This window comes from Alosa sapidissima, chromosome 4, assembly GCF_018492685.1.
Source record: "Alosa sapidissima isolate fAloSap1 chromosome 4, fAloSap1.pri, whole genome shotgun sequence".
In the NCBI taxonomy this organism is placed as follows: Eukaryota; Metazoa; Chordata; class Actinopteri; order Clupeiformes; family Clupeidae; genus Alosa; species Alosa sapidissima.
The window spans coordinates 25036926-25063028 of record NC_055960.1 but is presented as its reverse complement, the minus strand read 5'-3'; the positions used below and the strand labels follow the sequence as shown (position 1 = coordinate 25063028).

The window sequence follows — 26103 nt, the reverse complement described above, 5'->3', positions numbered from 1 at the left end:
ATTTTCATTCTATATTGGTCAACTTTTGCACACAGCTTCACAAGACCTGGTGCTACTGTAGGGCTCAGTTGTGTTTCTAAGGGATATCAAGTGACCTAGAGGGCTGAAATGTGGTCAGTTCAGAGATGCTTGTAATCCGGCAGAAAGAAAAAAACTATATTCTAGCCTCTGTAGCTCTTTGTCAGTACATCACACAGTTATCTTGACTGCTTCCTACGAAAGCTACAGGTTCTCAGCTTTCTATAGAGGTCCAGCACTTGATGGTTGACCCCAAAAGAGGTGGGAACAATGCCCTTGTAAATAGGCACAGTGCAATTTCAGGCAAAAACTTGAAATTTTTACTGAGAACTATGTTAACAACCTTTGTGAAGGACATCTACTTTATACGCCACCTACCTTTGTGCTCCTCCATGGATGTTGGTTTTATGATGGACGTCATTCCAGGTCACACAGTCCTCCATGCCACTGGTGCGTGAAGTGCCCACTGTAAATATCAACCTCTGGTCAAAGGCCTTCTTCAGGAGTGCCAGTACCTCCCTCCCTTCCTTGTTGTCTGGCAAGTAAGCTGTAAGAAAATAGCATTTCTGTATAATTGCATATTATTATATTATTGAACCTCTACTGCGGAATATTAACCTACTACTTTTCTGGTATGCTACCTTGTTATTGGTAAAATCACACACACACACACACACACACACACACACACCCTTACCGACTGAATGCCACTGGGAATGTGATAGTTAATGACTATGCTGCCACATCGTTTAAACCCAGGAAGGCATGTATTCTGTGTATAGTGTGTCATCATTCCATCTGGCTGGTCTCCCACAATCTTTCCAAACACCTTCTTACACACCGGGCAGCTAGCACCCATGCTTTCCACTGACTGTCTTAGGCAGTCCTTACAGAAAGCATGGCCACACGACAGTTTCTCTTTGTCGGTAAACTCGTCCATACAGATAGGGCAGGTCTCTTCCTCTGAGGGTCCACTTTTATCTTTTCCTCCAGATAGTCCTTTGTGATGGCCATTTGGTCCTTCTCTTGAACCTGCCTCCCTCTTTTCTTGTCCTTCATATCCATTTGTTGCCTTCCTCCAAGATCCTTCTTTCAATACCCATCTACTGTATGTCCTCCATATGGCCCAGCACTGGTTCCATATGTCCCTTTCCCTGCTGCACCACCCTCACGTCCCCTGTTCGCTTTCCATGCTGCTCCTCGCTGCTCTCCCATAGTGTTCTCATAAGCTACCTCCCCCACTTGTGTCTGTGGTGACGAAGCTAGAGAAAATGAAAAAAGTATGAAATGTGTGTGTCATCTTCTCTGTTTACATCTTATGTGCGGGCGGTGGTAGTGTAGTGGTTAAGGGGCTGGGCTAGCGTGCAGTAGCCTGAAAGTTGTCGGTTCAATTGCCGGCTTTGACCGTTGTGCCCTTGAGCAAGGCACTTAACCCCTGTTATCCCTTGTAATATAGCTGACATTGTAAGTCACTTTGGTCAAGAAGTGTCTGCTAAATGTAATGTAATATTATGTCTGACAAAGAAAAGAACCGTAAACATGCCACAAATCCAGAACAATTACTATTTTGAAATGTGTTAAATACTGCATAAAATGCTTCAATTTTGCAACTTTTCATATCTGATTTTTATAATGTTCACTGGATAATCCAGGAAGAATTTGTACCTTCTCCTTCCAGTTCCAACTGAAGCTGCATCATGCATTCATGTTCATCAACAACAACAATAGTCTCTAATGAAACACATCAACATTTATAAAACAGTTATCCGGTCAAACTTTAAAAAAAAAAAAAATTCTGATTGGACGAGAGGCATTCCATGAGTCATCAATAGTGGCGATTTGACAGAACATCCCCACTCAAATCTTTTTACCGCTAGTAATCACTCTGCATATTGCATTGAATTATCCAATGTCACAAGACACACCCAGTCACACAGACTCCATTCAAAAATTACAATCCTGGCATGCATTGCAGTCTATCAAGTACAAACAACCAGTTGATTGGTTTAAATTATTTATGGATCAGTCCAAGCCACAATGTTTGCACCATGTTTAAAAAAAAGCCAGGATTGTATATGAACACCTGAGTTTTATTTCAAGATGTGAACTGAGTTGGTTCGAACAAGTAATGTTTCTGGTCATTTGGTCATTCTGGACATTTTCTATTCCAATTGCCATGACAACTTATTCAGGTAGGTCAATTCACTATTTTACCTGAGTTAGGAGGCTAAGTGAGATTGAAATATAGGGTAACATTTTCCCTTTTGCTCTTTTTTTTTATTTTTCTTTAGGATAAAATGACAGAAAGACCTACATTCTGGATTGACCGATATGGACCTCGTTAGAAATTTTGTAAGGGGCCTTGACCTCGGCTATGATGGAATTGGAAAGCAGTATGTAGTCAAACCAAACGACGTCAAAGAATGCAGACTGCTACAAACACTTGATCTTAACACCAATTAAATTCCGTTGCATACCACCTGTCCGCTATTGGCCGATGGATTGACCTTGTTTTTTTTTCTTCATATGCACAGACACAAAAACATCGCGTGAATGCCTTGACTGCATGGTTCAGGGTCCGTGTACTTTTGCGTTCATTCATTATTTTATTTTAGTTCATTCATTTATTTTAATTTAAGAATTCCATACTATCTTAGGCCTCTGCCATTGCTGACGAAACGTCAAGTTCCAACTGCCCATCAGATAGGCTCCTCGCTTGAGTTGGTGAACATCACAAAAATACGGATTCACGCATTCACGTCCTACGCCGATGTCTGTGAGGTGCTGTGAAATTTCGAGGAGGTGGAAATTTCGGCACGTGTCGCATTTCTTCCCAACACATCACAGATTATGTATGTCTGTATTTGCCTCAAGAGATGCCATATTATTTCGGATGGCCACATATACCACCACCCCATCAAAGAATTAGCGAAAACCTGACTCATTTGTAGGCTATTTCCAGTTGACTGACCCTACTGTCCAAACGCGTTTATGACATTTTCTTTCTTTATAGCATTTAGGCTATTTCACATAATTCATTCATTCAGTCAACATTGTCTTTTTAATCCATGAAATTAGGTCAAAATACGACATAATTATCATTTAGTAAGTGGGAATTTCAAAAAGTCATATAGGGTAGGCCACTTTTTTTTCCATTTCACTACCCGAGATAGAATAGCCCTAATGAACACAAAAATGCATGAACCATTTAGCAAGGACAGCAACTCTTCTTTAAAAATGAATAAGTAGATAAGTTCAACATAAAAAGTAAGCAAGACCCTCTTACCCAAAAACCGTTCCTTACGCACTTTGGAAACCGGTAACAGCCTACGCGACGCTCTTTCCTGTGGGACTGCAGTCCTAACGTGTTTGGCTGGCTATTTCTAGAATGAAACGAAATCGAAAGCAAATGCGTTTTGGTAATTTGCAAACACAGCACAAGTTATTTCTGTTATTCCATTATATTAGGCTACCATTAACACTACATTAACACTGCTCCCCGAGCGCCGCTGTTGATGCAGGCAGCTCACTGCGCCGGGATTAGTGTGTGCTTCACCTCACTGTGTGTACACTGTGTACTGTGTCTGTTTCACTAATTCACGGATTGGGATAAATGCCGAGACCAAATTTCCCTCACGGGATCAGAAGAGTATATATACTTATACTATATAATTTAGTGAGATATGCCTAGCCTGCACTTTTATTATCCATAATGGCTCCGAACCTTTTCAGCTATATTTTCTCCTGATACCGCTCAGACATAACACAATTACATTTATTATACAAATTAATGTTACTTCAACATGGAATGCTTTTCCTTTTCATTTATATATTTTCTGAATATGTACAATTTGATTTGTACACCAATATTTAATAATCCATCAACAGAAAACCACCATCAACAGAGGGGATATCCTCGAGATTTCACCAGATAAAATTTACATTTCTTCATTGTACAGTAGTCTGAGCTTCCCTACAGTGTTATTGCAGTACACATAGGCCTACAATTCATGCCACGAATGGCTGTCCTGGCCATCATTGCTGTGCAACAGAGAAAACACTGCACCACCTCAAATTCTACCTGTGAGATTGGAGCTTGCCCACCCCTCTCTCATATCAGGATGACCGCAAGAAAAACGACTAGGCAACTCAAGACTAAAGTGAAGCGGGTGCGAGTTTTATTTACAGTGCAGTAGCAGTGATTAACAAAAGAGAAAACAAAAACTGAGAATAAACGGAAAACAAAACCGGCCTCAATCAGGCAACACAAATATAACTACAACAAAAGACTGTTTAGAGAACGATCACGATCACACTTTTTCTTGCACTTACTTCACTGCACAGCTTCACAGCAAGCGTGCTTTCCCCTTGCTCTCTCTCCCCAAATGAAAACCCCTGCCCTTTTGAAGGGCTCACAATCTACCCGAGAGCAGTGATTGGACAGACAATAAACCAATCCGAAAATGGCATTACAAAAACCTTTAAAAACACACATTTGGAAGTACATACAAATTATCACAATATCCCCAGAAAATAGCTTTTAAAAAGTAGAAAACATAAATCCCATATTTACTTATTTTAGTATACTGTATGCATGAAATAAAGCTACAAAACAATTACTCACATATCACCATGACAACCAAAGTTTGCGCCACTGAACCGGACAGTGGTTAAGAACATTGGTTCCGCAAGGGCTCCGGTTTCCCCACGGACCATTCTGATGGAACACCCATTGGCAGCGGTGAGTGAGAAATGTTTGTTTGTAGTGCAGTGAACTATTGTGTTGCGAGTGGAATATGGGACGAGACAACTGGTACCTGCGTTGCTCGCAACGATGGTAAGTACATGTTTTAACTGAGAAATGTGTGTGTTTGTGACGTGTGCATTTTCGCGATAGCCGCGCTAAAAGGAAAAAGTTTGAATACGGTGTGTAGGAGATGCTAACAGGTGTCTGGGTCTATGTGTGTGTGCGGGAGTGTGCTGGCGTGTCAATGGGAGTGTCTGTGCGTGTCGGGAGGTGTGTGTGAGTGTAGAAAGGATGTGTCGCTGGCGTTTTGGTGAAAAATGTCACTACCCCACATCTTCATTTTTCACACTACCCAAATATGTTACCTGCTTAAATGCTTTACTGGACTATAGCCTAAAAATAGAGAAAAACAAACTAACCACTAGCTGGAAATTGGGTTGTTGATGACTATGCACAGTGTTTAAACTCAGGAAGAGAATGTTGTATGTCATTGTTCCATCTGACTGGTCTCCTTCAACTTTTCAAATTCTTGCACACTGGGCAGCTTAGTAGACAAAACTTTAAAAAGAAAAAAAAATAATTCCAAATTTCCACTTTTGTGAACAATAAAGATTGTCATGATGATGATTATCATTATCATTGTTATTAATTAGTACCAAACTCTTTCCATGCATTATCTGAAACATAATGTACATGTAAGGATGAAATCAAAAGCCCAAGACAACAGGTTAACTTTTCGACTCCACATTACAATGTCTTAGGGTTCAGCCACTTTAAACTGAGACCACCCAGTGGTCCTCTGCTTTTGCATTGGGATCCTGTTCACTGTCAGGATTTCTTTTCTGACAGACAGTGCCCTCACTGTGTAAGGGTGCCCTCACTGTGTAAGGCATTACTGTATCCCTTACATATCAGCTTTTGGTCAAATGCCAATTCAGGAGTGCCAGTACCTCCCTGGATTCCTTGTTGTCAAGTAAGCTGTTCTCTGTGCACCTCGAAAGGATCCCGGTTTTGGATGTTTGCTCTACAAAAAGTTTGAACAGAATTGTGATGCAAAACTCATGACAATAGGGATGAATATGTATCAAACCTATTCTCCAAATCTAGCAACTACAAATACTGCTAGGATGTAGACATTATGCACAAGAGTGAGCATCACATGAAGTGACAGCACCTGTAATGATAGGGCAGACTTATAGATCATGCCATACCTTGACAACGGGTCTGCACTCCATCTCATGAAGACACAGTCTTGCCCCACTTTCAGTCCCTTGGCTTCAAGGTGGACTTGAAGAGGAGCAGTCTTTCTGGGGCTTTACCTGAACTCACAGTGAGGGCATCTCTTACCCCTCATAGAGGGGCAAGAATTCTGGCGGTCATATGCACCTTTCGCTAGCCTGGGCAAATGTTTAGAGCTGGTCTACTTTCAGAAACTGCTGGGCATGATATTGGCATCAGTGGTGGGAGTCCCACTGGGTCATCTTGGGACTCATACCCTGGAGCAATGGCTGAATGCCCTCAACCTCCAACCAGGCAGGGACAGGCATATGAAGGTCTGGATAATGCAGTGAGGTTAGCGAACTATGTGCCCATAGAGGAAATGCAGGAAGCTGGACGCTGGAAAACCAGGTGGACGCTAGTATCTAAAGGTGAATGCCCAATGAAATGGAAGCAGTCGCCTTCTGCAGTCCTTTGATGAGTGTCTATGTTGCCCTTTCATCAACTCTCCAGTAGGAGTTAAGTCATTTAGAGACGAGACCGGTGTCATTCCCCGATGAGAGTCGCGCATGCGCCACTTTGCAGATCGGGGAGTCCTCAAGGGGGCAGGCGAACGTTCGGAGAGCGTAGACATTATGGCGGATCTGAGGCTAAATAGTAGACCAGTTCCACCTAGCCATTCCATTGAACCCCATTCAATTTGGCGCCACTTTGACATCAAATAACGTTACAGTTGAAGCATTTGAATCTATTTTCTATTTCTTTCTATTTTCGGAGTAATACAACATTGTGTGATTGGCGTCATAAACTCGTAACTGACTTACCGGCTGAGTAATAAACTTCAATGCTAATGTGACGTAATTTACGTAATGAGCATGCAACCAGAGCGGGTGAAAGCGTTGTGAAGCGTATCACATTCTCTGGATAAGAACGAAAGCATCAGACCACAAAATTTCAGCAAAGTTTTGATGGATTGACAGTAAACTATGAATGTGGCGAGTGCTGTTAATATGAAATCACATTTATCTACGAACAACTAGGACATTTAAGAAAAGTAAATGTAGACGTGGTGGTAACGAAGTAAGGGACTTCATACCCAATCTCTCGGTGCAGCTATCACAAGAGTCACAGTCACGATGCCGGAGGCACCCCCATCGAAAAACTGTTGGTAGCATCGGCTAACTAGCGCCAGCTTTCTGAGTGCAGGGGACAAGCCGAGATGAGCAAAGAGACATACGTTCACACTCGGTATCATGTTTCAACACACTTTAGGTCAATAACACACCGGAATTCTCCTTTAACTCCTACTGGGTCGCTCGCGTTGAGAGGTTCAACTTTTGCTGCACCGACGGACGGCGCGAGCCAATCAAATTACGAACAAGCGAACAGACGACACCAGCCAATCAAATTACGGTTATACCTTAAGTCATTTGCATAGCTACCATCGGGAACACCCACTGGCATGCGTTGACGGAACACAACTGTGTGTGGAAGCTGTAACGTGCAGTCACCTTCCAGCCTTCTAAACAAACTCAAATCAATAACTCCACAATTCATTCTGAAATTAAAAATATTTTGAAACAAACTACCACACCAATGGGTTATGATAATTATTTGAACCTGATAATGAATGATGATGAAAATACATAGAGCAACTAGCCCATAATCCAAAGCAGTAAGGTCTGAAACCCCCGAGAAGGCACAGTGTGAACAGGAAGAGCTGGAGTGCACCAGAAAAGTGCAAAAGTTGCAATTACTGCCATCTGCTGCAGAGGTGTGATGGCAAGAGTACCCAGTAGCCTCATTCTGGCTTACAATGGCCACCGGATGAATAGGCGCATACATGAAAAGGGCATTATTATACTTTATACTTTGTTCACTCCAGGATTGCAATGACAATGAGGTTACAATGACACTTAAACACCCAAGATATTCCAAACTGGCAGTTGTATTTTTATTATTCATAATGGCAACAAACATTTTCAACTATATTTTCCCTCCTCTGAGGCATTAAAAATGTTTTAAACAAATTAATGTAAGTTCCATACAATGGTTTTTAAAAAAAATAATTTTAGTTGATTTGAAGACCCCAATATATATAATACTCCATCACAAGATATTAGGGGGAAAACCCAGCGAGAAAAACCAAGACATTTTCAGTAGAATAAACTTTTGAGATTTCCCTGCTAGTTCCCAACATTGCTATGATCGCACACAATTCAAACAGCCCGATATTAATCAAATATGTAAGTAATCTTAAGAACAGAAAGGTCAGAAGACTAAATACTTGGATACCATCACAGACATCCACCCTTGCTGTCTGAATCTAAGCCTTTAATATGGCAGCTTCTTCACTCGATGCCTTTGGCTTTGAGTTCATCTCGCACTCTCTTCAGGTAGTCATCATCCGGGTAGCCAAAACTGGCAAAGGAAGCAAAAGTAAGATTAATGACAACCTTTTAGGCTACATTTTTCTGAACATGAATATAAAAAGAAATAGATAAACTATCTAACTACATAACACCTCAGATATATTAATACTTTCACACTGGACAAATGGGATATAGCCAACTTCAACCCAGATCCCCATTTAGCCTTTATGTATTTAAATTCAACACAGTCAATTCCATTTGTGTTTGTAAGCTAATTTCCCTTTTTTAATACATCCTGCAACATATCTGATGCATTGTTTTTATGTGCTAAACAGCATTGCTGAGTAGCATCTATTTTATTAGCCGCCTACCTTTGTGCTCCTCCATGGATGTTGGTTTTATGATGGACGTCGTTCCAGGTCACACAGTCATCCGTGCCACTGGTGCGTGAGGTGCCCACTGTAAATATCAACCTCTGGTCAAAGGCCTTCTTCAGGAGTGCCAGTACCTCCCTCCCTTCCCTGTTGTCTGGCAAGTAAGCTGTTCTATGTGTACCTTGGAATGGTTTACCTGGCTTGGGATGTTTGTTCTGCCAAAAATAATTGAGAGAAAATAGCATTTCAATATAGTTGTTATATATTATTACGGTATTAAACCTCTACTGCAGAATATTAACCTGTTACTTTTCTGGTATGCTACCTGGTTATTAGGAAAATTACATACAGACAAAAAAGATTTAAAAAATACCCCCCACTCCCTTACCGACTGAATGCCACTGGGAATTTGATAGTTAATGACTATGCTGCCACATCGTTTAAACCCAGGAAGGGATAGACTCTGTGTATAGTGTGTCATCGTTCCATTTGGCTGGTCTCCCACAATCTTTCCAAACACCTTCTTACACACCGGGCAGCTGGCACCCATGCTTTCCACTGACTGTCTAAGGCAGTCCTTACAGAAAGCATGGCCACACGACAGCTTCTCTTTGTCGGTAAACTCGTCCATACAGATAGGGCAGGTCTCGTCCTCTGAGGGTCCACTTCCATCTTTTCCTCCAGATAGTCCTTTGTGATTACCATTTGGTCCTTCTCTTGAACCTGTCTCCCTCTGTTCTTGTCCTTCATATCCATTTGCTGCCTTCCGCCCAGGTGATCCTAGTTTTCGTTCCTCTTCTCCATATAGACCAGTACTGGTTGCTCCATACACTGATGATCCATATCCTTCTGCACCACCCTCAAATCCCCTATTTGCTTTCCATCCTGCTCCTCCTTGCTCTCCCATTTTCTCATAAACTCCTTCCCCACCTGCTGCTCCATGTTCCCACTCCATTTCTTCATTCCCTTTCACAGCTTCCCATGCTAGGCCATCAACATACGGTCTCAAAAACTCGATACCTCGCTCATATCCAATCATGTCCTTGTGTTTTTCATCAAAGACAGGTCCAGGTAGCCTCTTCTCGATTTCACTTACTGCAAAACGTAGATGATCTGGAAGGCCAATCATCATCCAGACTCCACTCGGTAATCCATCTGCAACAACAAGAGATGAATTTTGTTCCCGGATGTCGCTGAGATGCTTCTTTACCATCTCTGTTTGGTTGTGAGATGCGTTTTGCAAAGGACAGTACATAGTTGTCGTGAACGCTTTTTGATAAAGAGACATCAGTGCCCTGAGGGCATTCATTTCCAGATTGACTATTTGATTCCCCCTGGTCTGAGCTGTGATAGTTACATCTTCATCGGTCTTCTTTTCCTGGAAGTCAACACCAAATTTATTCTCAATATCTTTAATTTGCTTCTTGAAAGCTTTCTTCATGAGCTCCAAACAGCCATTCGTAATGTGCAGCCCTTTGGATAATAGAGGGTCCTTGATGTTCATCTCAATTACTTTGGGTGCATCCCATCTCTCACGGAGATTCATGTTTTGAGCTGTGTCCTGCCGTGCACTCTCAGATCTCTTTGATCTTGGATCATCCTTGTAATCCATCAGATTCAACTCTCTCTGTGCTATGGCTACATGATTACGTGGCCCTACTAGTTTCCCGTTCTGGGCAGAGGTATTAAGCATGAGTTTGTCATCCAAGCTCTGAATCTCCTTTACCAAATCAACCACACTTGGTACTGGGACACTAACAATATCAGCAGCGCATTTCAGGAACATTTCTTGAAATTCCTGAGAGGCATTTGTGACTGACTTGCTGTTGGCTCCAGTAGTCTCTTCAACTGAAACACACACATCAGCTGTGATCGTCACTCCATGTTTCTCTTCAATACTTTCTATTTCCTTCCTGTGCATGTGATTCAAGTACCAATACTGATACAGTGGCACCCTCAAAGTCTCGCTACTAATCTCTCTACTGGTCTCCATCTGGTCGGGGTTGGTGTGTTCAGACACAGTGTGGGTATTACTTGTTATTGGCTGTCCAACAACTTGACGGAATTCCTTGTAAAATTCTTCCACCTTTTCAAAGGTCCCGCTCACAGTGAGAATACTATCCTGTGTAATGTGTTGTCTGAATTTCCTCAGGAGTTCATTAGCAAGATGAGGGTCATACTTCTTGACATCCACAACCGCACTCACTGTTATTGGGATCTATAAAAAGGAAAGAATTACCAGTTTGGTCACTGTCAAAATACTATTTTCAAAAAAGAGAAAATGCAATGATAATCATTAATTGCAATAACAGTAACTGTTATACATGCCTCTTGTGCTTTTTCCATATATTTATCCGCGGCTGGCACTGGAAAAGGCTCATCTATTGGCTCATCTACTGGTACTTCAGTTTTGAAGTTCACCGTAGCTTCTTCATTTATGTCCTTTAGCTTTAGTGTTACTGTCTTTTCGGTTAACAGCATTTCACAGGCTAGAATTAATTATTAAATTGAGATTAGACATAATTTCAAGACTCTGGACCAATGACATACAAACTATAATACCATCGTACTAGAGCAGTGGTCACCAAACTACGGCCCGCCACCTCATTTTGGGTGGCCCCCCAAAACATGTCCGTGGCATATAGCATCTGGCCCGCATGGGAGTACGACATCGTCAAACTATAACCTCCGCAATTTCCCCCATTCATTCTCTATGGCAAGTCTTAACAGTACACATGTAATACTCTTTTTGTCCACAGGTGGTTGTTTTGGCGCTGTTTCTCATTTGCCATCGAAAACGGAATGAAATGTAGGCTTACCTACAAACAATGTAAGAGACCTATGCTGACTGCATCAGTGCTCAAAGTATTCTAAAAGTTTATCAATTAATTGTTAATAACTAACTTAACTTCTATTCAAGTCATATTTCTGGGACTTTCTGGGATAATTATTTCTATTTTTTTATTCACTCGTTCAAATGTTCATATAGAGTTCACAAAGTTCTCATCAGGTGAGTGAAAGTTAGAATGGTGGTCATTTCAGATGTTTTTGCCAGCACTTCATACAACTCACATTGTTTGAGAACTTTAAATTATTTGTAGGATATTGGTTGTTCAAAACTTGAGCTGTGTCTGCAAAGACACAGAGTTCAGAGTTCACACATTTTGAATAAAATACTTTTGGGACTCCCTGCTAATACTTTTGGGAATGCCAAAATATTTTTATTAGTATTATTTCATTTGAACTACATTTTACAATGATATGGCATGATAGCAACATAAACACAGCTAACAATGGTATTAAATTGCAGTAGCCTATGATTAAATGTAATGGAATATTCAACTGAGGTAGACTGCTGTTGTTCACAGCACAAAGCTGATATACTCCGAGTCTCTGGCCCTCTCTTAGAGCCAGTCATAGTGAGCTGGCCCTCGAAAGAAAAAGTTTGGGGTCCATTGTAGTAGAGCATCTTTTCTTACCTGATGAAGAGTTTACGATAATCTTTGCTGAAAATGGTTCTGAAATGGTGTCCAAAATGTGTAGGCGGCAAATCTCAACATTCCCAGGAAGTTTACTGCAAAATGTCTGGAGGGCCTTCTGTAAACTCATTTGCCATTTTTGTGACCGTTCTTTTAGTTTGCATTTTATTTGCACAAGGACCGCTGCAACATCTTGGGGGGGAGACTGCTGCATCAGATCCTCTGATGGTTTCTGTTTGAAAACAATTAAGCATACATGTTATCAAACATGCAACAGAACCTGCAACTATGCTATATTTTTAAAACGAACAAATACAGTTTATTTAATCAAAAAATCCCTTTAAGACATATCTACAAATATATCCACAGATTGTAACAGTGTTGGTTGCTGAATACACACAATGTTCAACTGACTGCAATAGGAGAGTCGTGTGAGGCGCAAACATGTGGACCTGTCGGGCCTTGTGTGCTGTAAAAGTCTACAGTTCTATGCAAAGAGCCATAATAATCATAATGCTATGCTGTACTGCATTTTATCTTTGAACCGAATGATTAAAGGATGACTTGACTCTGAACACTATGGGGGGAGGCACCCTTTTTATAAAGATGTCTATAACTTATGGATTTTAACTAGCCAATGATTTGTTAGGGGTAGGAGTTTTCCTCCTTTAAAAGGCAACTTTTCCTGTAGTTCGAGGCTTTGACTTCTTCTACTTCATATTTACTTCACTTTCAATTCTCTACTTTTCCATCATACCATCTATCCCCCTCCAACATGTTCCCAACTCTTTTCGTACTTTTCTTTACTCTTCTGTTTTGCCTCATCTCATCCTCGTCGGGCTACCTGCAAGCACTGTCCGCAGAAGGGGCTCAGCGCACCAGCACAAGAGTGGCCTTGCCAAAACTCTGGGTCCGGGAGAAGCCATAGATCCTCGCAAGATCGTACATCGTGACATCGTGAACTTTTCTATCCCTCCATTTCCAGAGCCGGACAGCAACAGAGTACATTTACTTGAGTACAGTACTTGAGTACAATTTTGAGGGATCTGTACTTTACTCGAGTATCATTTTTGGGGAGTACTCATGACTTTACTCAAGTACATTTGAGGGGCAAATATTGTAATCTTTACTCCACTACATTTCTATCCATAACTGTGAGTACCCGTTTTCTAAAAAAAAAGGAAAAAAGAAAAATCTCGGAAACACAACCTCTGAGGCCAAACGTCTCTGTGCGTGACCCACTTAATGGGACCTAGTCATAAACATAATAACTCTAAAATTCGTACTAAACCCCCCTCGGAAGCCTGATCAACTGAACCAAATTTCAAACAACTGATGAAACTGTGTCCCTCCTGGGAACGAGCTCTTCCCTGTTTGCTGCCATGCTGTTTGTGTGTAGGAGCTGGGAAGCGGTGAGCAGGGAAACTACCAGGAAACAACAATTACTTAATTTATCGTTAAGGTTTGTAATTATCATTAACAGAATGTCAACAGATTTGAGCATCTGTTGATAGTCTAAAAGAGACCATCCAAGTGTGACCATATTTCCTAGGTAGGCTACCATCATTATTGCATTTAATGATATCAGAGTAGCCTACCAAATGGTCAAGCTTGTCTATTGTACCCTGGCATATTTTCAATCTGTCGTTAGATTAATAGATTAATCAGTGCTGCTCTCATTCAGTAATATTATCACATTTTGCAATCTGAACACACATGGTTTTGGTGGCCTGACCTGGCAAGAGGCTACAAGGCCTGTAAAAATAGCTGAAAACCATGTGCCGGTAGGCTAAGGTTTTATCTGGTATGGTTAACAAAACTAAACCATGGAAAAACAAACAAAAAAGCATAAAAACAGGTAGTATAAACAAAAGTTTATGAAAAAAATTACCCATCTAATTTGCCACTGGATGGCAAGCACCTCAAATTATGCACCTTTCAGTAATTACTGGATGAACATATTTGAGCAGGTTTACTTTCTTTTTGTCATATTACCCACACCCTTTATGTTTCTCGCGTGTAATACAAGTAGGCCTATTTCCTGAAAACTTTGCGCAGCGATTTTGGGTTTGAATCAAGCTCTGGATGTCTAGCAAATAGTGGAGCAGAGTACAAATGAGATGTCACCGTACTTGGATCTATCGTCTATTTTAATCAGTATCGCTGTTTGTCGCAATTAAAAATATCAGTTCAGTATCAGTGTTTTACCACATCAGACTCTCTCGCCCATCCCTACTGCCTGTAGGAAGAATATCCCGCTTGCAAGTTCATTGTATTGTACCCGCCGTGCGAGGGGGAGTTTCATAGAGAAAAAGCATCAGGCTTGCCTGGTGTCCCTTTAAAAATAAAAGCAGCGGGTGTGTTCGATCATGCAGTGCTGCACAGATGTGGCTGAATCTTTCAATACAACCAAACCTTATGTTAAGCCAGATCTGCGCAGCGCTGATTTGACCGAAGTACAGAAAAGCAGGAGTTTTCGCTAACCATTTCATCCTGATCTTGGGAACCTTGGCCAAAGGGACTCTGTTGTGACATCTGGCCATACTGTTCTTGTGCTCTTGGTATTTGTTCCAGGGTATTTGTTGTCATTCCTGGAGGCTGGGATAAAGTTGAATTTGCATCTGACCATTATTTACATTTTTTTAAAGCACAAAATTCATGAATAGACCTTAATATACATCTCTAGCACTTTTTGTACTGTTTGGAAACAGCCATCTATGCATCAAATGGTAAGAGGTGCTTTTTGGATGCAGGAGCCTTAAGTGCATCTAAAAGTGGAAGAGACCATTAAAATTGATGAACGTTTGGGGTTAATGCATGATAATACATAGTGCAAAATACACTATGCATGAACTTATTTTGGCTTGTTGATATTACTGTACCTTAAAATTTAAAGGGGAACTTGGCAACTATTTCAACGTAATAAACCCGTTTAGAAATCATTTGGATGATTAAATGACCTGTTCCGGTGAAAATGGTAACTTTCCCCGCTGCGCCTTGTGTCCCCAGGCGGAAAACCAACCATACAACATTGAGACTACCGTCCCGGAAAGAGAAGTGAGAAGGGAAGCAGAGGGGGAAATCCTGCCAAGTTTCCCTTTAACTCATTCAAGTAAATATTTTCTGCTGGTGATTTAACAAAACATTAATAGCCTTGGAGCTTGCTGTGGGTAGAAAGGAGTCTTGGAATCTCTGCTGTCAGTGATTCTGAAGATAGCAGAAGTGTTGATAAGTTGAGTCAACCTACCTCAGTGAATTTCTTTGGGACTGAACTTGTTGTTTCTCTATATGTGGAAGGATGACTGGAATTTCCTTGGGTCAAGGGGGCCTGTTGCTGGAAAGTATGGATATATTTCAAGATTAAAACTACTGGTAATTATGAAATATAAATAAATCTACACAACCATTACCTTTTCTGCAGATGGATATTTTACTCTTCAGCTTTCTACATAATATCTATTTGACCTATTTCTTTGTCACCAGTAAAAAGCATAGGCTGAAAACTACTATCCTAGAGTGTTCTTCAGATACTGTCCTGTTGTACATCACAGTGCTGTTGTACTACTTCTCAAACAATATCATTGTACTTACCGGGCTATCTCTACTGGATTGTCCAAACATTCTAAATCAATTGTATGCACCATATTGCTATTTAGCATAGTAATATTATACAGCATTTAAAAGCTTGGACTCTTGGGAATCCATATATGACAACATCGTTCATGTACAATCTGTATAGTGTTTTAGATTGTGAGATTAATCTTACTATGTCTCAATTAAATTTGATCAAAAATGCCTGGTGCCTCCCTACTTTCTAGCTGCAGTGTATATCCCTTAGCAATAAGTAGATGCAGCTTATTGGGTATTGAAGTATTCACAGGAATCCCTAGAAATTGAACATTCATGTTGTTTTATCCAATATTAGTTGTGCAGATGTATAGTCCATCTTATACACACCCATTGAAGCAACAACGAAAATGCAAAAACAGAGACTTTGTGTAATCATTCCATATTTTGTGTAGTCATTCTATATCAGAACCCCTGATATACATTCCAAATAGTCTACAAGAAACCTCAAAGTGTTACCTTTCATTTGAGACCAGGATTATGCTTCTACACCAAGAGGTTGCCACACAGTAAGCCTTTTATTGTCAGTATGCATTTTGGGTAACCAAAAGTCCTATGGGGAGTTTCCATCGGGCATTTTACAAAACACATGAGCATACCTTGGCAAATAAAGGTCTAAAGTACTCATATTTCATTCTATATACTGACAATCAAATGTTTACTGCACATGAACCCCTTTGTGTAAAAGCATAATCCTGGTCTCAAATGAAAGGTAAATTATGGAAAAAGTCTAAAGTCTACAAAAAGCTATTTTTTTTTATTGAGGCAAAATCTATCTGATTCTGATTTTGATTTAATTCTACTATGACAAAGATCCTCTTAAGCACGAACAATCAGTAGATCAGTTGAACGCTCCCACATGCCACACAAAAGCTTTACAGTAGTTAATGCATGAGACACGTTGCTCATTGACTGAGAGCCCTAATTTCAGCAATGGAGAAAGTGCAAAGTCAATGTTTATTATTTAAATAAATGATTTTAAAGATATGATAATATAATATAATATGCTACTATGTTGCATAAGACTGTGACAAGACATGGGCGCAATAAGACCTAGAGCTGTACACATTTTGCCATTTTAGATCTATAGCTAACCAGGCTTTACTATTTATTATTATTACAACTTATTAGCCCTCAGAAAAGACGATTGTTGGATAATTTTCATTGAGGAAGCGCTGTGTTGAAAGGTGCACTCACATTTTTAGTTCTCCGTAGCTACAGCATAACCTACATATGATAGAGACTAGTTGCTGGCAGAGGCCTCAGAAATACCCTTAGACAGTATTTTTTGTTTGCAATAATGATTTATCTGATAATTAAGTATCCATATCTTGGTAACTTTTAAAAAATCTAAATGAAAAAGTCTACCAGTGTTTTAGCCGAAAATAGCAGAGCTACGCAAACATACCAGTGCACAATGGTGTAGGGCACTTGCATAGACCAGGGGTTCTCAATTTAGTTTTCGTGCCAGGGTCCCCTTGTCGGACATTTTTCTGAGGACCACCATATAATTGTATATTGACGATGTGGACTGGCAGTTAAGCTACACAACAGTAGGGATGGTTCATTATGACCTGAGTGAAGCGATTAGTACTGTAGATGCAATAGTCTGGAAACACAAATATTTCTCCATACCCTTGTTTTCTTTCCCCATACTTATCCAGACCTGGAAAATTACTAAAAATCAAATTCCATACTTTTCCAGGTTTTCCATACTACGTTAGCCTGGCTAAGGCCAAACCTCATCTCATTGAGATGGGGTCTGGGAACTACATGTACATTTTCGCGTATTTGAAACGTGGTTTACAAATGCCCAGAGCCGTTTATTGGGCGCTACGAATGTCTATCAAATGCGTCTGTACATAGCTAATAACCGCTTCGGTGTGTCATGTTCATAGACTAGCGGATTTTTGATGTATTACAATTTTTCGCACTTCTGGGTAGGCTTCATTGTTCAAATTAGAATGTTGCCGCTTGGTCATCATCGTCCATCATCGTCCTTGGCCATAGCACCTCTGGTGAAACTCTACACAAAAATCTATTATTATTATACCTCAGATATCGTAGAACTTTGGGGAGTATCACTGTGATTGTGTGCCTGTGTTACTGCTGGGTCTACAACACCAGATGAAGATCCTGTAGTGGGGAACAGCTACAGAACAAAATAAATGAAAAATCATTTAGATAGATAGATATCAATAACATTTTTTTGACTAAATGTAATTATTTATATTTTGCAGTGGAAAAATTAGGTGTACCCACTGGTACACGTAACTAACATTATACATTATAGATATAATTATCATAACCTTCAAAAATTCAGGATTAGTCGGGACCTCATCAACACTCATCTCCTTGTACTATATTTAGGAGAAACTAGATGTACCGCATAGCGGTACAAAATATGACCGCCGCTCAGTCTTGTACAGCCGTTCCGCGAAAATAAATCACACTTCAATTTGTCTCCATATTTTACTCCATCCCCCACTCTTGAAACTTTTGTGTATGCTTGTTTGGCATGCCTGAGTGTGTGTGTGTGCGGCTGCACAGAAAGTAGCCTACTGGTGCTGAAAAGGTGAATAGATTGTAGAATAGCCAAAGAAGATGTAGCATTGTTATAAAACCTTTAAAATCTCTAAACAATCACAAGTAGGGCAGTTCATCACAGTTCATCCATTGCAACTGGATTGATGAAAGGTCACTTACACCTGTAGGCTACATTGTATTTGGGAAAAGCAAAAGGTATCAGCATAATGTTATTTATTTATTTATTTATTTATTTATTTATGTATTTTTAAACAAAAACATCTCTGTCAGTTCCATGCCGTTTTCAGCAGCTATCAAAAACAAAGGTCATTTTTGGATGGATGGATTTTTTGTGAATGTTTCTTCTTCTACATAAGATTTTAGTCATCTTTAGTTCATGTAATACTTTATTGTCAATGCACAAATTAAGTAACAGTAGGCCTAGTCTGAAACGTTATTGTTAATGCACAAATTAAGTAACAGTAGCCTAGTCTGAAACGAAATGCTGTTTTACATCTAACCAGTGGTGCAAATAACTGACATGTCCAAATGGGCCTTGATGAAATGCGTCGCTAGACTGTTCATACACACTTTAACGGGCCAAAGTTGAAGAGCTTTTGTCCGTTATTGTTAGTGAAAATATAGGCTGATTCATGTTCACTTGCATTGTTTAACTGAGGTCCATGGCTAGTCTGGCTTTCATCAGACCAAGCTCAATCTTTTAAGAAATCAAAAAATAAATAGCGGGCAGATCAGGCTGGGTTCACCCAGCCTAGTCCATAGGCACCCGATATTGTTTAATTTTCCGATTGAGATATACACGCTCTGGTGTGCACCAGGGAGTTATGACAAAACGGTAAATAACAAACTAGATCCTAATAGAAAGCTAGCTTCCCTAAGCTACAGGTAGGATTATAAGGTAGGCCTATTTACAACATAAATTGCCAATAGGCTATGCTGGCGACACAAATAAAATCTCCTTTGGAAACCAATGGCTTACGCCTTATAGTATCAAGCGGACTTAAACTGTCATATCGTGGCGAAAAATTGTAATAACATTCAAGCAGCTCCATGAGTCAAGGAAAGCGCGAATGAAGTAGCCACTTCTAAATGGGACCCACTACACAGTAGCTTAAGGTGTGTTGCTAAAGCAGCCATAATGAAATGAAGGTGTCATTGTTTGGATACTTCACACACACGTGCTTTTTAATTTCACAAGACTACAACTACCAAGCTGTAATCAAAGCACATCGATTCCCCTCTCACACCATGCACGCACTTAAAACAAAATAAACAGGCGTCTCAGTCTCACGCATGTATAGGCAAAACTGTATCAGACCGGTGTAACGTTGGTAAATCTTCCATTGCACAGAATGATTTTGTAGCACGTGCAATTAATGACAGTCGAAAGATACAAACAGTGCTGCTATACATTTGCTTGGTATAACCGCATTTATAGTTTTCTACAAATGCAATAAATCAAATGCCTCCATCACTCAACCAACGCTAACGGTAACATTACCTAGGTCCTTATTGATATTACAAGATTAACGTACCTGCAGTAAAAACCAAGCATGTCCGATAAACATCCTGAGATTTATTTCGGCTTCAAGAAGAAATGGGAATTACACTTCATGTGAACATCGTCCTATCCTTATTAGATGTTCGCTGCGGTAAATTACAGTCCTTGTATGAAGCGTCCATTGTTTTTTTCCAACCCACTTTTAACGTCCAACAAAATTACGTCTCACTGCAACGATGCGCCATCTAGTGGACAAACGACTACTTCTCGCCAATACTGAAAATGCAGCCATGATGATGATGATGAATATTTATTTTGGCTTTCTTTTAATCCTACTGAACCCCGGGGACGAAATGAAAATTTTCCGTAAAAGTCTAGTGGGGCTACATACCCACCAAATTTCATGTACCCCGGTGGTTCGGTGTCCCGGGTATCAATGACCAAAAATTCAGGGAGTAGATGACGGGAAAAATTCTTGAATTGTGTGCATGTGTGCGTGTACAAATTTATGTTTATGTGTGTGGGTGTGTGTGTGTATGTGCGTGCTTGTGTGTTTGCCTGCGTATGTGTGTTTGTGCATGTGCATGCATGCGTACAAATGTCTACTGTGTGAGTATGTGTCATACGTATGATTACTGTAAATGTATGTGTGTGCGTGTGTATCTGTTTATGCACATGTGTGCACATGGAATGGGTTAACATGACCCCTGGAGGCAAACATACGGAAAAAATTGGTCATCCTAGGCCCTACAGTTCTCAAGATATTCACAGAGAACTGTGTCTGCCCTACCCTCCTTTCGGGGGGTCCAGTCCAGCGGGGGGGCTACAGATCAAAACGAAGAATGACGGTTCCATGCTATCCATGTGGGGGTACATGCCCACCAAGTTTTGTGTACCCCGGTCTTTCAGTGTCCCGGGAATCCTTGTTGGTGTATGTCACTAAATGTACACATAAATTATTTTATTGTAAGGCCCCCCATGAACGAAAGTACACAAAACTTGGCATGCATTCGGAGGGTGTCATAATGATCCTACACTTTTAATTTCGTGCAGTTTTGACCTTGTCAGCCAGAGATATTGTGATGAAAACACCTAATTTTTTGCTTTTTAATTTTTAACTAGGTGGCGCTATACATGAAATAAGTGGTAATGGGATGGGTTGACATGCCCCCTTAAGACCAACATACATAAAAAAGGTGGACCTCCTAGGCCCTACGGTTATCGAGATATTCACAGAAAACTGTCTCCGGCCACCTACAGGCCAGTTGGTGTATAGTAACATAAATTAATTTATTGTGTGGCCCCCCATGAACGGAATTCCACAAAACTTGGCGTGCATACAGAGGGTGTCATAATGATCCTACAATTCCAATTTCGTGCAGTTTTGACTATGTTAGGTCACAGATACCTTCAATTACAACACCTCATTTTTACTTTTTTGTGTTTAACTAGGTGGCGCTATACATGAAATGAGTGGTTATGGAATGGGTTGACATGGCCCCTTGAGATCAACATACAAAAAAAAAATGGTCCTCCTAAACCCTACAGTTTTCGAGATATTCACAGAAAACTGTGTTTGCCCTACCCTCCTTTCGGGGGGTCCAGTCCAGCGGGGGGGCTACAGATCAAAACGAAAAACGATGGTTCCATGCTATCCATGTGGGGTTACATGCCCACCAAGTTTCGTGTACCCCGGTCTTTCAGTGTCCCGGGAATCATTGACGGAAATTTGGGCATGCGAAAAAGAAAAAAAAAAAAAAGAAAAAGAAAAAAAAAAAAAAAATCTGACTAAACCTATATGACCGCCGCTTCGCTGCGCGGCGGTCATAATTATAAATTGTTAACATGTGCCACAGTTCCCCCTGCTGGAGGATAGTGTGGCAAATGTCATTTGAACAGGTTCAAGGATTCTGATAATTTGGTGACTTTGTCACTTCTGTAATCCAACATTTTAAAAGTGTGATACACATACAACATGTTTAGCATTTTGCAGAGATGGCAGGATCCAAAATTTTAGGTGCTTGGAACAGTGCCTTGCATATTCTCCAAACAATGTTCTCATTAAGAGCAGAATCTTTTTACGAGGGCTAGCTGAAGCATATACATAGGCCGATAAAGTATACATATTCTGTATAAACATAATGTCATTTTACAGAAACTTTAAATCAAAATACAGCAACTAACAATATCACCAATGTGTCAATATATCTACCTCTCTGTGTGGCGCTGCTTCTCCATCAGCTTGGGAAGACAAGTCTTGTTGCATTTGTGATTGTTGCTCATGGTGAATGTCAGTGCCCTGGTTTGAAGGCCCTACTGCAGCTGACTTAGGTGGACCTGTGGGAGGCTTTTAAGATAATGAATGTTGAATTAGCAAGATCAGTGATGGTATTTCCATCTGTAAAGAAGAAAGACATATTTTTATTCATATACAATGCAGATATTTATGTGGATCCTTTGCATGTGGCTGATGGTGATTTAACTGATACACACAATACACTTGGTGTGACCAAGAACTACACTTTTCAAGAACCTGAGTCGTTTATAATTAAGTATAAGATGGCCACAATCCCTGTAATGAGTGAGACAGAGACCCTAGTAAAGAGTACACCAATGAATACATCCCAAGTGTATAAGTGTACATTTGCATAATCCTACCAGCCTACCTCTGACTTGCTGCTGCGATTGTACCAATTATCATAATACCTCCTCTGAGACTGGACTGTAGAATCCTTTTATACAGCTTGTTGACAAATGTTGACATTTTAAACATTATCATAAACTGGATTGTTTTGGATCCAAGTTAGCCTAACAAGTCAATCAAATTTCAGGATGTGACCCTTAATGATTCTACTGAATATTTTCTGATGTAAATGTCCAAACATTACTTACATTGCTTCCTGGTACATCACATTCCATAGACCTATGATCTCCTTGTGAATCACGACCGTTCATGGCCATTTTCACCAGATGTTTTTCCAACCTATTGAGAGATTGTTTTAATATGTCCTGGATATCAGTGCACAGAAGTCTAAGATATCAGACAAAAAGAACGTCCATTTATGACATATTCCGACCCATCAGACATAGGCCGCTTCCTGGAACACATGACCGTCCAAAGTCTTTTCAAAATGGATTTTGAATTTGAATGTTGACTTTCGCCAAAGTAAGCAAACATAGTAAACTAGTAGGCTTAGACCTAAACAAACAGCACAACATGGTTGCAAATAGTCTGCACACACTATTAAAACTGTTGATATTTCTTAAACAAGCGCTCACGAATTGCTGCGTATACCTAACACTTTCGTTTCGGTTTAGCCCATCAGAGATTTTCCGTAAACGGGCTCGTTTCATCAAGCACCGATGTTAAGCAAATTACAAAAATCTAGAGAAATACATTCCTTTAATGTGTTTATTTTGGCAGCCTACACGCTATGACTTTTAACATCCTGAAAACATCAGCTAAAATGAAAGCTGTTGACTGCTACTGCCAAAACTCAACCGTCTGATAAAAAAGGCATGGCCCGAGTTTTGGAAATGGCAACTGTCTAAAATCACAAGTTAAGCAAATTATTCCGTCGTTCGTCATAATGTGCAGAGTCGCATGGTCCTGGTCACTGTCAACTGCGAGGCTAGGCTATTAACTTTTCAGAAACTCTTAAAGCAACACCAAAGCACTTTTCCTCTGTCGCACGCACGCTATTTGTTTATCCATCACTGGCTCTGCAAATAACATGTCCACAGACAAGGTAGAGTATGTTGCATGATTTTATGAAAGTATGATGAATTGCGACATCAGAATCACGTCAAATTTGTAGTTTCTTATGTCTCATTCCATCGAACTACAGATCCACTACCCGATCTGGCAAACTTACATAGTGCCGATAGAGGGTCGCAAAGCGAATGCAGAAGTGCCGTTCACCCTGTTACGAGTTGATGAACCACTGAAACTACTTTGGAAACATTATTTTAAGGTACAACAACTCTTTGGTGTTGCTTTAATACCGCAGCTCTCTCGTAAAGGTCGTCATCTCGGAACACGATAGGTTACTAAATACAAGGTTACGAATACACATTGCATTTGGGTTCTTACTGTTTTCCTTACGTTTCTCCAGGTTGTCCGTTTCGGGCTCTTGTTTGGGGTAGGCTAGTTACACACAGTGGTCTTTAGTTGCACCAGAGAATGTCTAATAATATCCGTAGACGGGCTCTGGTTGCACCTTGTTTGTTCAATGAAAACGAAACCGAAAGGCCACTCGCATTAGAGGTGCACTTCGATTGGCTGTTGAGCTCAATACAACCTTTCGCCAGATTCATGCAAAGTATCAACTGTAAACAAGCTAACTGGGCCAACGAAAGTTGTACAACAAGCTGAACTAGTCTTCTTTTTAAACGGAACCGCGTGTTTCCTTTACTTTACAGTGGCAACCGGGTGCAAGCGGGATAACGGCCTTCGATGTGTGTCCAGTTATACGGAATTAATGGACTTGGGCGGAGGCAACTCCCCTTTTGCCCCTCGCCCTCGTCCATTAATTCCGTATGGACCCTTTCAAGAGAGTTCCATTATCAGCATCATAGTTGGCCCCACAAGACTTCCTTTTTAACATTCCATATGTTATCTTAATGCAGAGGAAGTAGATTGGGGCCCAAATAGAACGTTCAAGCATTGTTTTTGTTTTTATTGATGAAAGGGTCTAGACGGCGGCCGTTATCCCTTACATATGCACAACCCCTCCCTCCATGCCACAGCCGAACTGTGACCACACTTATACCTTTCTTAATATAGTTATTTATATATAGATATAGACTTTATTCTTGCACTGTTTGACTTACTCATTTGCACCATCACCATGACACTCATTCACAAAGAGCACCTTACCTTACCTTATGCACAGAGGACCACAGGCTCAGTCCCTGCTTCAGTCATTGCAAGCGCACCTGATTGATTAATCACCCACTATATATTTTATTTTAGTATATTCTTTATCTTCTACAGTCCTTATTGCTTAGTTGTGTTTTTTATATTATATACTTTTAATTACTTTTTCTGCTGTTGAATGTGTGTGTGTATGTTGTCTGTATGCTACTGTGACCTTGAATTTCCCCAAGGGATCAATAAAGTATCTATCTATCTATCTATCTATATTTACTATAATTGATATGAAATCTGGAGTGGTGGAATATTCTTATGAATTAATTATAAGTATAGGCCCTGTTTTGACATCCCAGTGGAGTAGTGCTAGCAGAGACAAATGGCAGATCTGCACACTGATTAGGCCTACAGTAGCCTATGTGCTACCATAGAAAAAAGTATAGTGTATAGGTTAGGCTAACCATATGTGAACAAGTGGTGAACAAGATATTAGTATGGAGGTGAGTTTTTTTCTCCTTTCATTTTTTTTTATATTGCAATGACAGTAGCCTATAACAACTAACACATCCCTTAACAAAGAATAAACATAGATTTTCAATTTAAGCAAACATTGTAGCGTTGGTGGATGTACATATGTCTGATGTTGAATGAGTGTCTCCCAGAATGCAGTGCGAGTGAATGCTATGTAATGTCGGTTATAGTAGTTGTATTTGCGTTTACCATTTGTTAGCGTGTTAGTCTCTTTGGTTGTAGCCTACCTCATGTGTTTATCCCCGTGTTGATGTGTGTGATAAACCCTTATTGTGTGTTACATGTGCGGCTGACACTAACCCTGTGTTGCCCCATGGAGTGCTCAAAGTCTGTCTATAATTAACATTGATGCTTATGAAGGTAATTATTGACTGAGAGTAAAATTGATACAATATCAAAGTCAGATCAAACAATTAACATCTATTAACTAGGGCTGTCAATCGATTAAAAAATGTAATCGAATTAATTACACACTCTGTGATTAATTAATCGCATATATAATTTTTCCTGTGACAGTATTTGAAATATTTAAAATCAAATCGAATCATTGAATAATCAGCATTAGTGACATTAAAGTTCAAAAACTCTTTTATTATTATTTTGGCCATAATAATCTGTAATATGACCTAATATGCTGAGAAAATAAATTCAAAAGTGCTTCGGGAAGAAGTTTTTTTTTTTTCACTACAAGGCATTTCAGGCCACAGATATAACCTGGGGACACAATGAAAATAAATTAACACTCCCCTCAATGTCAACACTATTTCTTTGCATTGAACTCCAGTGATATGCAAATTCCTTGCTGCAGACATTGCA

General features: G+C 40.1%; 1 protein-coding gene across 6 annotated transcripts; it reads right to left on the bottom strand.

Annotated features, from left to right (window-relative positions):
- Nucleotides 1–8048: 8048 nt before the first annotated feature.
- On the bottom strand, nucleotides 8049–24284 carry LOC121707133. Of its 6 annotated transcripts, none has more exons than XM_042089458.1 (11): nucleotides 23989–24284; nucleotides 22776–22866; nucleotides 22096–22230; nucleotides 18145–18195; nucleotides 17889–17987; nucleotides 15456–15542; nucleotides 12209–12440; nucleotides 11058–11218; nucleotides 9118–10947; nucleotides 8727–8944; nucleotides 8049–8404 (listed from the first exon to the last, which is right to left on the bottom strand). In XM_042089458.1, the coding sequence occupies exons 2-11, from the start codon at nucleotides 22842–22844 to the stop codon at nucleotides 8335–8337; spliced, it is 2952 nt and encodes a 983-aa protein (XP_041945392.1). In that variant the 5' UTR covers nucleotides 22845–22866; nucleotides 23989–24284; the 3' UTR covers nucleotides 8049–8334. The 6 variants fall into 6 exon arrangements, with proteins under 6 accessions (XP_041945392.1, XP_041945391.1, XP_041945393.1 ...); XM_042089457.1 differs by lacking the exon at nucleotides 18145–18195 and adding an exon at nucleotides 14693–14806 and having other exon boundaries at nucleotides 23989–24283; XM_042089459.1 differs by lacking the exons at nucleotides 17889–17987; nucleotides 18145–18195 and adding an exon at nucleotides 14693–14806 and having other exon boundaries at nucleotides 23989–24283.
- Nucleotides 24285–26103: the final 1819 nt, after the last annotated feature.